Source organism: Terrapene carolina, unplaced genomic scaffold, assembly GCF_002925995.2.
Source record: "Terrapene carolina triunguis isolate 2854851 unplaced genomic scaffold, T_m_triunguis-2.0 Scaffold139, whole genome shotgun sequence".
NCBI classification, from domain to species: domain Eukaryota; kingdom Metazoa; phylum Chordata; order Testudines; family Emydidae; genus Terrapene; species Terrapene triunguis.
Genome location: NW_020664490.1, coordinates 1584133 through 1600155, shown reverse-complemented (window position 1 = coordinate 1600155; position 16023 = coordinate 1584133). Strand labels below are relative to the sequence as shown.

Sequence of the window (16023 nt, the reverse complement as noted above, 5' to 3'; positions counted from 1 at the left end):
TATATATATCTTCCTACTGTATTTTCCACTCCATGCATCTGATGAAGTGGTTTTTAGCCCGTGAAAGCTTATGCCCAAATAAATTTGTTAGTTTCTAAGTAGCCACAAGCACTCCTCATTGTTTTTGCTGATACTGACTAACATGGCTACCACTCTGAAACCTATTCAGTAGGGGTTTCTCTCCTCTTCCTTATTTGTATTTCCTCACCCTACTAATGTTGGGGTGACCTTCTCCTAGAAGTTACTATATTCATTATCTCAACTTATTATCATATACATCAGTTCGTTGCTATGGCACTCTTGTGGGTCAGACATCTGCAGATGTTCCCATCCTAAAATATCCAAAAGCTGGTGTTGGCTCATGTTACTGTGGCCGGCTGGTGTCATTATGAACAAACTTCCCCCTTAAACACTCTATTCCCAGTTCCCCAAAACTTAGGGGTGACTGTTAGGCCATTTATCTGTGTCAAAGTTAATAGGCCTCAAGCCTTGTGCTAACAGCTGTCTTACAGGATCCAGTCTTGTGGGTTCCTTGCATTATTGCTGAATAAAATAAATGCTAAAGCTAGCTCTATGGGCTACAACATGGAGGGCTGATTTAATGTTGCACAGGGATTAATTCTGGCATTTCCTAACTTCTGAGTGCTTGACCTTGCAACCAGAATGTTTTTTTAATGTAGTGTTTTGTGTGTAATTTCCTAGGTTTTTGAAAAAGCAAACTAAAAAAACCCATATTTCCACCATGTGGAATTATATTGATGCCCACATGGTTCATCAGCAGGGTTGGAACCTTTTCATCCACAGTACAGATCTCTGTCACTTGAGCTAATGGAGTAACTGATAGCAATGGTAGGCTGCCATCCTCTATGTGGACCAGCACTAGAGGGGAATGAGACAAACACTTTGCCAGTGGATTTCACGGCTATTTGCTGACAGCGAAGGAATAGTGAGACTCGAGTATCTTGGTTTCCATTTCAGGTTCTGGAGGGATGTCACAATGAATGGTCAGGTCCTAGATAAAGCACCTTAAAAACAATCCTGGCCTCCTCAGACACTACTTGTAAGTCTGATGCACAGTCAGTCCAAAAGTGTTTGAAGGCTTTGGCCACAAATAATCAAGAATTCAATCTTGAGTCTTTTGATTCTGTGATGCAGCCTGAACACAGGTCAAATTTTCAGACAATACAGAATTACTCAAGGTAGTTAAGTCCAAAGCTGACTGTGAAGAGTTACAAAGGGATCTCGCACAGCTGGGTGACTGGGCAACAAAATGGAATGAAATTAAATGCTGATAAGTGCAAAGTAATGCACATTGGAAAAAATAATCCATACCATGAATACAAAATGATGGAGTATAAATTATCTCTTATCGCTCAAGTAAGAAATCTTGGAGTTATCTTGGGTAGTTCTCTGCTTAACCATCTGCTCAATGTGCAGCATCAGTCAAAAAAGCTAACCAAATGTTAGGCACCATTAGGAAATTGATAGGTAATAGGACATTAAATATCATAATGCCACTATATAAATCCATCGTATGTCCACACCTGGAATACTGTATGCAGTTCTGGTAGCTCCATCTAAAAAAGGATAATTTAGAATTGGAAAAAGTACGGAGAAGGGCAACAAAAATGATTAGAGGTCTTCCATATGAGGAGAGATTAGAAAGACTGGGACTGTTCATCTTGGAAAAGAGACGACTAAAGGGGGATATGACAGAGGTCTTAAAAATCATGAATGGTGTGGAGAAAGTAAATACGGAAGTGTTATTTACTCATTCACATAACACAAGAACCAGGGGTCGCCTAATGAAATTAATAGGCAGCAGGTTTAAAACTACCATAAGGAAGTACTTCTTCACACAACACACAGTCAACCTGTGGAACTCTTGCCATGGGATATTGTGAAATCCAAACGTATAATTTGGTTAAAAAAAAGAATTAGATAAATTCATAGAGGCTAGGTCCACCAATGGGGTAATTTAGCCATGATGCTGAGGGATGCAGCCTATGCTCTGGGTGTTTCTAAACCCTCAACTGCCAGAAGCTGGGACTGGACAACTGGAGATGGATCATTCAAAATTGCCCTGTTCTATTAATTCCCTCTGAATCATCGGTCACTGTCCACTGTTAAAAGACAAGATACTGGGCTAGATGGACCATTAGTGTGACTCAGTATGGCTTCTTTAGTAAGGAAGGCCCTGAAGCTGTCACTTGCCAACCCCAACAGGGTCAGTAAAACCCATTGTGTTGGTTACTGGAGTACGTTGAAGATTTGCCCCTACTTCCTCAACACTGTAATTCAGTGGTGAATTCTACCAGTGTCCTGTCAAATAAGGCGTAGTTCCTCTGAATCATGGAGCCACATTTGTGTCAAGTGTAACCTGATTGACATCTCAAGCACTGCAAACTGTACTCTTGAATGAGTCATATTCTCAAGACAGTCTAATATTCGTTGGCATTGATAGATTAGGTCTTTGACCTGAGAAGTTAGCAAGAAATGTTAATCAGCCTAACGTTTTCCGTCAGCTATATCACTTAGGTTGCTTCAGTTGATTTTGTGGTGCCCTCAGTGAAGTAAGCAGTGTCCCAGTATATGATAGGAAGCATCTGAACTGATTCTGTCCAGAAGATTTGCAGAGCAGCTATGTGGAATTCTTTAAACACATTCTTTAAGCATTATTGCTAAGATGCAGCCTCTATGCAAGAATCCACACTTGCTTACAAAACCTCTTCTCAGGATAGAAGCCCTCAAACTCACCTGCCCCCTAGTCAATTTACTTCATCTTGGAGCTGTCAGTATTGTTTTATGAATATCTTATACTTCTGTATAGAACAAAAAAGTCTCTGTCTACATCAGCTGGCTGTTGCAGCTTCTTGTTCTTAAATTTTGTTTTATAGAGATATTCCTGAAGCTTTCAAGGTCCTTAAATGGTGATCTATTATAAAAGGTATCTTTAGAAAAGAGATTTTTTCTATACTGTTCTATAAAGATAGACATCATTATAGATCAACCTCTTCTCCACATACTTGAGAAATCTGTAATTGTTGCCTATTATTCTATTCCTTTTTATATACTTATGCACATTATTTCACAAACTGCTTGTAAAAGGAATAGTAGTTAGAACACCAAGGAGTGCCTACTTTCCATTGTGAGGACTGGTGCATGTTCCTTGCTGGAAGCAACAGCTTTAGAATTTTGAGTTTCAAAAGTGCAGCTTTGGTCACAGGCCAGAATCTGAATCCAAGAATGTTGATACTTTCTGATGTACATCTTCAGAGAACAACTATTACACATACACCTCTACCCCGATATAACACTGTCCTCGGGAGCCAAAAAATCTTACCACGTTATAGGTGAAACCGCGTTATATCGAACTTGCTTTGATCCGCCGGAGTGCGCAGCACCCCTCCCCCCCAGCACTGCTTTACCGCATTATATTCGAATTCATGTTATATCGGGTCGCCTTATATCAGGGTAGAGGTGTAATTAATTCACTTTTATCTGCAGGCTGGACTAGCTTTTAATGTGAGTTAATACATTGACATTGCTTGTCAAAGACCTATATGGTTTAGGTCTCTAGGTTCATGACAGTCTACTTTTCTCCACCTTGTACTATCATAATAGTAAAAAACAAGTAGGATCCTCTTGCTTATATTACCTCGATTTGAACATCAGAGGGTGGAAGTAGAGTGTACTTGGGGTAAGACCTTGGTCCTGGAATTTTCTTACCCTACAGATCTGAAGCAGGCAAGGTGTGTTGACTTTTGGAGCAAGATATAAGAGCCTTCTGTTTTCACATACTTTTGTCTAAGAGGGTTAATTGTGCCATATACATATGGTTTATTTGTGTGGTGGGAGCTTTTTATGGCATTGGCACCTGGCATTGAGTGAATTTTAAAAAATAATTTTGTGCAACCCAGTAATCACATGATGAGTACAGTATAAATCTAAAATTAAATCCAGTAACAGAATAACCAATTGCTTTTTCTTTTTATATTTTTAGGCCGTTTTGGCCAAACAACTCCACCACTTGTTGATTTTCTTAAAGACATTTTAAGAAGATATCCAGAAGGAGGACAGATTCTTAAGGTATAAAATAAATTGTACTTATTATTGTTAAGTAAATATACCCGACAGATTAATGTTGTTTTAAACATTGTTAAATATGTTGTAGATTGTTTTACTTCATGAGATGTTTATTCTGATATAAGTACATATATCTTTCCATAATTTTCCATTTTGGGGGCAGTGTCAAGTGAGTTGTTGTTTTTTAGTTTATGGCCTATTCTTTTTGCTCATCACAAAAGAACTATGTATTTTGTAAAAAACATGAACAGAAACAATTGATTTTTATTGGATACTTCACTTCATAATTATTTCATGTTGATTACTGAAACAAAAAGCATCACAATGCATCTTATGTGAGGAGGCCAACTGAACCTTTAAAATTTGCTTGTTACAAAATATTCTTTACCATCGCATGTTGCAACAAATAAAATAGTAATATGAATAGAACTTATTTTAAGTTAAATTGCTTTTCTTGAATACTGTATCTGAGTAATTCCAAAAATTGCTTGTCTCACCTCTCCATAGTGTTGATATAATTTGGAAGATTATTATATTAATTTTTATTCTGAAATCTGTGATATTCTCCGATTACCTAAACCATCTCCTCCTGTTTAACCATCTGTCTCTCTCTTTAATGTATCATGACAGTACTATAAAGTAACATAGTTTAGATTAGAAGCACTTTTAAGGACTTCAGAGCAGCGATTTTGTCTGTATTTTTATTTTTCTGTAAAACAGCTAGCACAGTTTTGGAGCAATACAAATAATAATGAGTCCATCAATTCCATAGGAGCAGAAAAATATTTCTAGTAAAGAATTGAGTTGCAATAACAAGATACATGAATAGTTGTCCCTGGATGTTTAAAAATGAAAATAGTGCTAATTAAAGGTGTTGTCATATTGCCAGCTCTGGAGACTGCAGACCTATATCTCTCCAAGGGTTAGAGTATAAAGCAGGGGTCTCAAACTCCCGGCCCGCGGGCCATCTGCAGCCAGTGAGCCTCCCCAATGTGGCCTGTGGGGCTCCAGCAGTTTTGGGGCCGGGACTCGCCCTTGGCCCCACCTGCCACCCCGGGCACTCCACCCTAAGGGGCCCCGGCAGTGCAGCAGAGCTGAGCGGCGTCTGCCTGCTCGCTCCAGTGGCTGCTGGCCCCTCACTGTGGCCCAGGGGCGGGACGGGGCTGTGCCTCCGCACGCTGCCCCCGCCCCGAGCACCCCTGCGGCCAATGGGACGCTGCAGGGGCGGTAATTGGGGGCAGAAGCGTGCGGAGGCCTCCCGGCCCACCCCGCCTTGGAGCCCCAGGTAAGCGTTGCACCCGCGACCCCATCCCAGAGCCTGCATCCCCACCCCATCTCCACATACCCCCTCCCGCCCCCAAACTCCCTCCCAGAGCCTGCACCCCCTCCCCACATACCCCCTCCAACCCCTAAACTCCCTCCCAGAGCCTGCACCCCCTCCCCACACACTCCCCAGCCTCCAAACTTCATCCCAGAGCCTGCATCCCAGACCCTCCCCCACCCAAACTCCCTCCGAGAGCCCAAGCTCTCACCCCTTCTACACCCAAACTGTCTCCCAGAACCTGCACCCCAATCCCCTACCCCAGACCTCCTCCCCCACCCAAACTCCATCCCAGAGCCTTAGGCAGGTGGGGGGCAGAGTTTTTTGTGGGAGGCGGGTTCTGGGCGGCATGAGTGACATTGGCCTGCTGGGAGGATTTGAGGACTGGCACTGGCCCTAAGGTAAAATGAGTTTGAGACCCCTGGTATAAAGGAAAAAAAACCTGTAGTACTTGGCCTACATTACCAGACTTTTTGGATATGTCAGATAAAATGATTAGCAGTGGAACAACCAACAGTTTTATTACTTATATTGTCATCACTAGGTTTCAGATTTCCCACCTTGTTAAGAAGAATGGGGCAATTAGAGCTTTTTTCCCCTCTGCAGACTTCATAAGACATCACCACATTGAAAAGTTTTCTTTGCAACCATAAAGGCTAGAAACATTTTTATTTATTTACTTACTTTTTTATTTCTGTTAAGTGAAATCTTAAATTGTGAAAGAACTTGATCAGAGCAATCGATAAGATGTATAGGTGTTCCATTTCTGTAGCACACAGTGTCCCAGTAGTGCTTCTAGGAGGAGGCCCTGACAAACCAGTCACTGGCATTTTTTTTTTTTTTTTGTGGTAGGGGTTAAATTCCAGTATCAGAGTCCCAGCTGTAAATACTCTAAACTGAAGCTCTCAGGTGCCTGTGATCTGAGTTAGGTTCGGAAAGTTTTTGTCTATTCTTACAATGGGAGGAGAGAGGCAAGGTTTGCTGCCCAGAAGCCAGGGCAGAAAGTTCTAGAGCTGCCCTGTGTGTGCTGATTTGTTTGCAGAATGTTAAGGAAGTATTGACAGAAACTTTGCTGCTTTTATTTTGATTTAAGGGTTGGGAATTCTTTAAATACATAGTATTGAAATGAAACAAGCCAAAAAATGTAGTGGTTTCATAGAAAGGGCGTCGGAAGGAATGGTGGACTGCAACTATTCAAATTGATAGTAGTAATGTGTGTAGGGGTTTGATGATCTCTCTGTATCTTCCTGCACCATTGTTGATGATGATTATTATGGGCGCAACTAAGCAACACGCAGCAATTCTGTTGATACATTACTATTTGATGAACTGTGACTATTTCTCTTTCTTCTCCATCTCTCTGACTATCTTTTAGCATGCACTTGTTGTAGTGTTGACATTAGCAAGAAGTAGTCTATGCTGTTTTTATTTAAGTTTGCCATTTGCACATATGTGGAACAGATGGGTTGTTAGAATGAAAAGTAGAGAGATTGTCTAACATCTAACTTCTTTCAAGACTATGGCAAACATGGTTTCTTCTTCTAGTGCTTGTTCATGTCAATTCCAATCAGGTGTGTGCATGCACACGTGCACGGCAGCCATAAGATTTTCCCCCAGCAATATCCGTCGGGTCGGCCTGCGTGCCCCCTGGAGTCGCGTCTTCATGGCGCTTGATATAGGGCCCTGCCAACCCACCACCCCCTCATTTCCTTCTTACTGCCAGTGATGGTTAGCTGGAACATCCCTTGCTCTTGTCTTGACAAGTGCTTTGGCAGTGTCTGTGTATATAGTCCTTACAAATAGTTAGCTTCGTGTTAGTTTAGATTAATTAGAGTTAGTTCTTACGTTTTCTTTGGGGGGTTCCCCCTCATCGCTCTCCCGGCATCGGGGCATGCTGCGGTCTCCAGGTTTCAAAACCTGCGAGGTCTGCTGCAAGTGTATGCCTAGAAATGATCCACACACTTTGTTTGAAGTGTTTAGAGGAGAGCCACCAAAAAGATTGTTGTAGGATCTGTAAGGGGTTTCACCCCAGGACGTTGAAGGACAGGGATCAACGCCTGAAAAGCCTTCTGATGGAGGCTGTGCTCCATCCCCAGTCTGACCCTGGGTTAGCGGATCCCACGCCGAGCATCTCCTCCTCAATGCGGAGCACCCCGGCGCTGTCGGCATGGGAATCGGTGCCGGGGAAAGACTCTTCTTCAAGTTTCTCTTTTAGGCCATGGCGGTGCCGGGAGTCTTTAGAAAAGATCTTTTGGTGCCTAGAAATGTATTTGGTGGTCCAATAAAAATAATGCAGTATCTAAGGACCTGCAAACACTTACACATGTGCTAAACCAGGGGTTCTCAAACTGGGGGTCAGGACCCTTCAGGGGGTCATGAGGTTATTACATGGGGGGGGGGTTGCGAGCTGTCAGTCTCCACCCCATACCTCGCTTTGCATCCAGCATTTATAATGGTGTTAAATATATAAAAAAGTGTTTTTAATTTATAAGGGGGGTCGCACTCAGAGGCTTGCTATGTGAAAGGGGTCACCACTAAAAAAGTTTGAGAACTACAGTGCTAAACTTTACTACTATGAGTAGTCCCTCCAAATGTAAGCATGTACATGAGTGTTTTCAGGATTAGGTCCTAATATACTGATACTCACACTGTTAGAATTTTTCTGTCAATTTCTGTTAGTAATGCTCTTTTGACTATATTGTCCTTTATAATAAGCCTTCTGCTCTGAGTAATTTAACAGTGCTGCAGCTAATTGTCACTTCCATATTATCCTGGATTGTATGAAAAATCAAGTATGTAAATAGAAACATAGTCCTAATCACATATTGTAGAAAACCAAATATAGAAAAATAAAAATTACATTATTCATGTTTGGGTGGTGGTGCAGGTCTAGGGAAAGGAGGTGCCTCACACTCCTAGGGATCACCCCCTTTTTATATTCTTCCTTACCTCCTTCATCCCTCAATTATTATGACTGCTCATCTGTTCAAAAGTGAGCTGGATGCTGCTCTCTTCAAAGACAGTAGTTACCGCTCTCAACAGAGCTGGAGAGAGGGGCTGCTGCAGAATAATACATGGGACTCCATACCTCCGATATCCCCCAACCCAGAGCTCAACACAATGCCCCTGCATTGCTTCTTGCTTGATTCCAGTGTGAAAGTTACAGTGTGATCTTATCCCCTTCTTCATATGTTGCGTTACTGCTAGACTGCTGTGTTAATCCAGTTTGCGATAGTTTAATAAGGTAAAAATTTATAATTTGACATTTTTTAAATTGTGTTTGAGTATGATAGTTGCCCTCTAAAATAAAATTCAGAAATGCCTATTTTAATTTAAGCGAATTGGAGAAAATCACACTTGTTGAAAATATATTGAAACATTGTTTAGACAATGACCTATAATTATTTTCTTCATTCAAGTTTGGAAGCTATAAGTATAATATTAAAGTTAGGATGAAGCATAAAATTATTGTAATCACTTAGAGGTTATTTTGCTCTCAGGAACTGATCCAGAATGCAGAAGATGCTGGTGCCACAGAGGTTAGGTTTTTGTATGATGAGACTCAATATGGAACAGAATCTCTCTGGTCGAAGGACATGGCACAATACCAGGGTAAATATATAATTTTTAGCTCATGTTCTCTAATATGTGTGTGTGAGTCCCAATGGTTCAGTAGTCTGCCATTTATGCCCAGTAGGGCACTCATTGAATCCATGCATTCAAGGGCAGAATTTGACCCTTATGAACAACTATTCAAATTTGGGTACAGCAGATACTTTGCACAAATCCAGTAGTTAAGTGGGCCAGTAACCAATCTGCATACACAAATTAAGCCTACTAGTAATATACAATCTTAGTGCTTTAGGCTTAGGTACCTCAGGAATAGTTAGTGATAAGTATTTGGGTGGGAGTCATTCAGGGGAAATCCCAAGGTGTTGAAAGAAGTGATAGTGTTGGTAAATCATTAGTTTTACTTTCCCAGTACCCCGGCATGATAGTAGGAGGCACTAGGTTGAAAATGACAACACTCTTAATGAAATCCAGGAAATGCTAGTAGTTACCTTAAAAAAAAAGGGGGGGGAGGACAGCATTTCAGAGATTTTTTAGTTAAATATAAAAGCTACCTCTACTGAAACTGCAACAAGTGTGATTCTTTGCAGTTCCTCAGATAAATACTTAACTACAATGTGAAATTCTTTTGTACTCATGTCTCAAGTTAGTGGTAATATAATTCTGACAGTTGGTGTTTCTTTTTTTTTTTTTTTAACCTTTCAACCAAAATGAGGCCCTGTGTTTTTCTGTGGGCTAGTAGAGTGGGAGGAGGGCACTTGAGGTTTAAAAAAAAAAAGAGAGATCTGTGAAGGAGTTTGACTCGTAGGTGAACAACAGGTAGGACTAGAGAAGCAGTGTTATATGAATGACAGGTTGGGGGAATTGTACTGTAACTTTTGCCATATTGCATATTTGTTTGTATATATCTGTTTTTCTCGCCTTTTAGACTGTACACAGTTTAGGGCATGGCCTTCTATTTTTGGACAGTTCCTAATACCATGGGGCCCCAACCAATGTCTTTAAGTGCTCCTAGAATACAAATAATAATAAGACAATAGTGCTTCGTAGATTTCAAGTTGGAATCTGAGAATAACTTGCAGGTTGGGTCTAAGAAGTCTCACTGAGATCTGACAAAATGGCTGAGGTAGAATACTCTGAACTAGCATTTGTATAGTCTTGTTTTTGGGATCACATCACATTACTGGCATCACAGAGCTGAGAACTTTCTGAGGAGCTGTTTGTGTTTGGGGCACATGCATACCCTCTCATGACTGAACAATTGGAGCTCAAGGTTATAAAAGAGCTGCCCAAACTGCCTAAGTTCCCTAAGGTCATTAATCTCTTAGTATTCTACCTGAAGTCTCATTCTTACCTGGGGGAAGCTAGACTCCATACCTTAGAAGTCAAAAGTGCTTTTTGTTTTTATTTAGATAGCGCTAGTTCACTTAGGAAATTACCTAGACTTTTTAAGCTTTGGGGATTGATTTAAAGGGCATGCACTTTCCATACAATGGCTCTTTAAGTGGATTAGTCTGAGCATTGGGATGGTATACATTAGCTAGGTTAAAAATACTTGAGAGTGGTCTTATTTTGGAATATTGTGAAGGTTGCATATTAGAATCATAGAAATATCAGGGTTGGAAGGGACCTCAGGAGGTCATCTAGTCCAACCCTCTGGGAGAAGAAATACTTTGGCACCAACATTGGCATCAGTGATAATATTGGCATCAGGTGGTCTTGAAGGCAAAAGTCCTTAGTATGAGCCTGGCTCTAAAGGGACAGTTGGGAGGAGGCGTCTCTCAGAAGAGATGGAACAGTCTCCCATTGAAGAATATACTGATAGTACATTCCCTGAAGACCGAATTGGGTCTTCTTTAGTCTCTCGCCCAATGAAAAAAAAATTCCAGGAGCACATTGGGAGAATGGCTAATATCCTGCAGTTTATAAATTCATAGATTCTAGGACTGGAAGGGACCTCGAGAGGTCATCAAGTCCAATCCCCTGCCCTCATGGCAGGACCAAATACTGTCTAGACCATCCCTGATAGACATTTATCTAACCTACTCTTAAATATTTCCAGAGATGGAGATTCCACAACCTCCCTAGGCAATGTATTCCAGTGTTTAACCACCGTGACAGTTAGGAACTTTTTCCTAATGTCCAACCTAAACCTCCCTTGCTGCAGTTTAAGCCCATTGCTTCTTGTTCTATCCTTAGAGGCTAAGGTGAACAAGTTTTCTCCCTCCTCTTTATGACACCCTTTTAGATACCTGAAAATTGCTATCATGTCCCCTCTCAGTCTTCTCTTTTCCAAACTAAACAAACCCAATTCTTTCAGCCTTCCTTCATAGGTCATGTTCTCTAGACCTTTAATCATTCTTGTTGCTTTTCTTTGGACCCTCTCCAATTTCTCCACCTCTTTCTTGAAATGCGGTGCCCAGAACTGGACACAATACTCCAGTTGAGGCCTAACCAGCACAGAGTAGAGCAGAAGAATGACTTCTCGTATCTTGCTCACAACACACCTGTTAATGCATCCCAGAATCATGTTTGCTTTTTTTGCAACAGCATCACACTGTTGACTTATATTTAGCTTGTGGTCCACTATAACCCCTAGATCCCTTTCTGCCGTACTCCTTCCTAGACAGTCTCTTCCCATTCTGTATGTGTGAAACTGATTTTTCCTTCCTAAGTGGAGCACTTTGCATTTGTCTTTATTAAACTTCATCCTGTTTACCTCAGACCATTTCTCCAATTTGTCCAGATCATTTTGAATTATGACCCTATCTTCCAAAGCAGTTGCAATCCCTCTCAGTTTGGTATCATCTGCAAACTTAATAAGCGTACTTTCTATGCCAATATCTAAGTCGTTGATGAAGATATTGAACAGAGCCAGTCCCAAAACAGACCCCTGCGGAACCCCACTTGTTAATACCTTTCCAGCAGGATTGGAAATCATTAATAACTACTCTCTGAGTACGGTTATCCAGCCAGTTATGCACCCACCTTATAGTAGCCCCATCAAAGTTGTATTTGCCTAATTTATTGATAAGAATATCATGGGATACCGTATCAAATGCCTTACTAAAGTCTAGGTATACCACATCCACTGCTTCTCCCTTATCCACAAGACTTGTTATCCTATCGAAGAAAGCTATCAGATTGGTTTGACATGATTTGTTCTTTACAAATCCATGCTGGCTATTCCCTATCACCTTACCACCTTCCAAGTGTTTGCAGATGATTTCCTTAATTACTTGCTCCATTATCTTCCCTGGCACAGAAGTTAAACTAACTGGTCTGTAGTTTCCTGGGTTGTTTTTATTTCCCTTTTTATAGATGGGCACTATATTTGCCCTTTTCCAGTCTTCTGGAATCTCTCCTGTCTCCCATGATTTTCCAAAGATAATAGCTAGAGGCTCAGATACCTCCTCTGTTAGCTCCTTGAGTATTCTAGGATGCATTTCATCAGGCCCTGGTGACTTGCAGGCATCTAACTTTTCTAAGTGATTTTTAACTTGTTCTTTTTTTTATTTTATCTTCTAACCCTACCCCCTTCCCATTAGCATTCACTATGTTAGGCATTTCTTCAGACTTCTCGGTGAAGACTGAAACAAAGAAGTCATTAAGCATCTCTGCCATTTCCAAGTTTCCTGTTACTGTTTCTCCCTCCTCACTGAGCAGTGGGCCTACCCTGTCCTTGGTCTTCCTCTTGCTTCCAATGTATTGATAAAAAGTCGTCTTGTTTCCCTTTATTCCTGTAGCTAGTTTGAGCTCATTTTGTGCCTTTGCCTTTCTAATCTTGCCCCTGCATTCCTGTGTTGTTTGCCTATATTCATCCTTTGTAATTTGTCCTAGTTTCCATTTTTTATATGACTCCTTTTTATTTTTTAGATCATGCAAGATCTCGTGGTTAAGCCAAGGTGGTCTTTTGCCACATTTTCTATCTTTCCTACCCAGCGGAATAGCTTGCTTTTGGGCCCTTAATAGTGTCCCTTTGAAAAACTGCCAACTCTCCTTAGTTGTTTTTCCCCTCAGTCTTGATTCCCATGGGACCTTACCTATCAGCTCTCTGAGCTTACCAAAATCCGCCTTCCTGAAATCCATTGTTACTGACTGGGGTTTTAGCACCAGAAACACCCTGTGTCCTTTTTGACATTATGGAATGGCAGACAAAGGGCAAGGTTGTTTTCCTTTATTCCCAGGTTTACTCAGTCAAACAGAAGATATTTGACTCTTTCCAGTGTTGTCCCCACCAGTATCAGAGAGAACCAGTTGTATGTATCTCGTGTCCTTGGAGGGTTATCACTTTTTATTGTAGTACCCCTCTGCTAATTCCATACTAGTCTGTGAAGCCTAGAAACTCTCCAACAGTAGGAGGGTGTCCATGACTGTTCTCTTGGGAGAGAGAGAATGGCATAAAGTGGATGCTATTGGGAGAAAAACATATTCCTCTGCTTCTTTGGCTTCTGAATGGCAAATTATCTCACTGTTATGGACTGTTATGTCCAGATATAGCTGTGCTTTTAATCCTATTCTTGACTCTTTACTGGATGACGGGAAGCAGCTAAGAGCTTTGTTGTTGAGGGTAGAACATTAGTCAGACATGCATTAAGAGTATTTTGGCACCTCAGACTCTACTGACAGAGCCATGGCCACTAGTGTAGCTCTAAGGTTATATTCATGGCTCAGATCATCAAGGCTGGCACTAAAATCACAAACATTAATAGAGGATCTCTCCTTGGAGGGTTCAGTTCTTTACAGTGATAAGACAGATGGGACTCTAGAAAGAATCAAGATCAGAAGGGCTAAGCCTGATCCGTAGGGTTTTCCCAGGCATCTTCTACTTCAAAAATGAGACTTTTTCTACTTCCCTCCCAGCAGTAACAGAGAACACAGTCTCAGAGGAGATGCTAGCCTTTTGCCACTGTTGGGTCTGCTCCTGCTAAAAGACCACAATACAGAAGCAGGATCCCTCCCTGCATATTCTCTGAGAAACAGCAATTTTATTGGAATGCTATAGAGCTATGAGTCTCTCTCTGGAATTAAAACCATGTCTCTCATTGTTTGACAATGCTTGGTGTGAGATTACCTTGGATCATTGGGTGGTAGATTCCATTGGAGATGGTTACTCAATCCAATTTCACACCAGGCCACCTCACTTTCCAGTTCTCTCTCTCTGGGGACCCCTCTGATGAGAGACTACTCTGGGAGGAAATAATCTCTCTTCTATAAAAGGGGGCTATAGAGGATGTTTCCCTCCAGCACCAAAGGAAGCGATTATATTCTAAATATTTTCTAATACTCAAGAGGGAATATTGTCTGAGACTCATTCTGGATCCAAACAGTACTGTTACAGTCCAGAAGGAATTTTACCTTGAAGCATCACAAACTAAAATGGACAAGGCTTTTGTGTTGCGTGAAGGATAAAGGCTTAGCCCCGTATGGGCCAGAAGCCCCTGCAATTTTAGCATTTCTCTTTCATTTAAAATCACAGAGTTTAGCAGCACCTTCCCTAAAAGTTCATCTAGCAGCTATATCTACCTATCACATGTTGATTAAAGACAAGCCTCTATTCTCTCACTTCAAAGTCTCCAGGTTTCTCAAGGGAATGACTAATGTGTTTCCCATTGCTAGAGGTCCTTTTTCAGACAGCAACTTGAAGCTGCTTTTAACAGTGTTAATGGGCCTACCCTCTGAGTTCCTGTCTTGAGCTTCCTTAGAACAGCATTTGTAATGTCAATTACCTCTGCTTGAGAGGGTTAGTGAGCTCATTGCCTTCATGACCTCTCCACCTATTCCAGCTTTATGCCTAAGAATTTTATCTGTCACAGTAGGTCTTCCTCCCTGTTTTCTTCCCCAGACCTTATGCCCGTCCACAAGAGATCTGTTTACACTCTTTTGCCTGGACAGGTCTAAGCCCTTTAGAAAATCTAATAGACTGTTGCCTACAGGGAAAGGTGTAAGGTCCAGTCTAGAGGTAAACAGACTCTTTCATAATGGATTAGGAAGTATATTGAACATTGTTGTTCATTAGCCAGAAAACCATTACCTCTGGGTTATAGACGCATTCCACTACACCTACAGCTACCTCTGTATCTTGTTTGAGATAGGCCTCCATTGCAGAGATTTGCAAAGCAGTAACATGGAGTTCTTTTCCTAAGTACTATTCATGGGACTTGAAATCTGATCCGATGCTCAGTTTGGCAGAGTAGAGCTAGAGTTTTAGCCTAGAACTCCTCACCCACTGTCCTCTAATGGGGCACACTACTTGCTTATCTCCCATAAGTGGGAATGCACAGAGGCCCTCAGAGAAAGAGGGATTACTTACTAGTAATTGTTGTTCTTCGAGAGTTGTCTCTGTGCATTGACATTACCCACCTGCCTTCCCTCTGCCTTGGAATTCTTTGTATTTCAGGACTGTGTCGGTTTGGGAGGAGGAACTGGGGTGGGCTAGGGGGCATGTTCTCTTATATTAAAAGGAAATTAGTCATTAGAACAGTTTACCTAGAGTTGTGGTGGATTCTCCATCACTATCAATTTTTAAAATCAAGACTGGATGTTTTTTCTAAAAGATGTGCTCTAGTTCAACTAGGAATTAATTCAGGAAAGTTCTGTAGCCTGTGATATACAGGTGGTTAACTAACTGATCACAGTGGTCCCTTCTGGCCTTGGAATCTTTGTAGAAGGGGCTGATGAGATCATAGTGTGAGAATGTTATTGCACTCCAGCAACTGACACAGCTTTTCTATACAGTTCCACAGTTTGGCTAGAGATGCCAAATCCTGTAAGTGTGAATGGATAGAGGCAACTTTACTAGCGATGGTTGCTTACCACTAAATATAATTTTTGAGAGCGTTGCTTCTGTGTATTTCAGACTGCCTGTCCATTTTCTCTTCTTCCTTGGGGGTCATAGATTTTAAGGCTAAGAAGGGACCATTAGATCCTCTAGTCTGATCTCCTTTATAACACAGGCTATAGAATTTCATCCAGTTACTCTTGCATTGAGCCCAGTAACTTGTTTGACTAAAGCATATTTTCCAGAAAGGAATCCAGTCTTGATT

The 16023-nt window shown here is 41.3% G+C and overlaps 1 protein-coding gene across 1 annotated transcript in view; it reads left to right on the top strand.

Annotated features, from left to right (window-relative positions):
• LOC112112900 (sacsin-like) overlaps positions 1–16023 on the top strand; it is a 138306-nt gene that overhangs the window by 81526 nt on the left and 40757 nt on the right. The window contains exons 7-8 of the mRNA XM_026653446.1: positions 4004–4089; positions 8908–9019. Of these exons, the coding sequence (XP_026509231.1) occupies positions 4004–4089; positions 8908–9019 (198 nt within the window). The remainder of the gene's footprint in view (positions 1–4003; positions 4090–8907; positions 9020–16023) is intronic.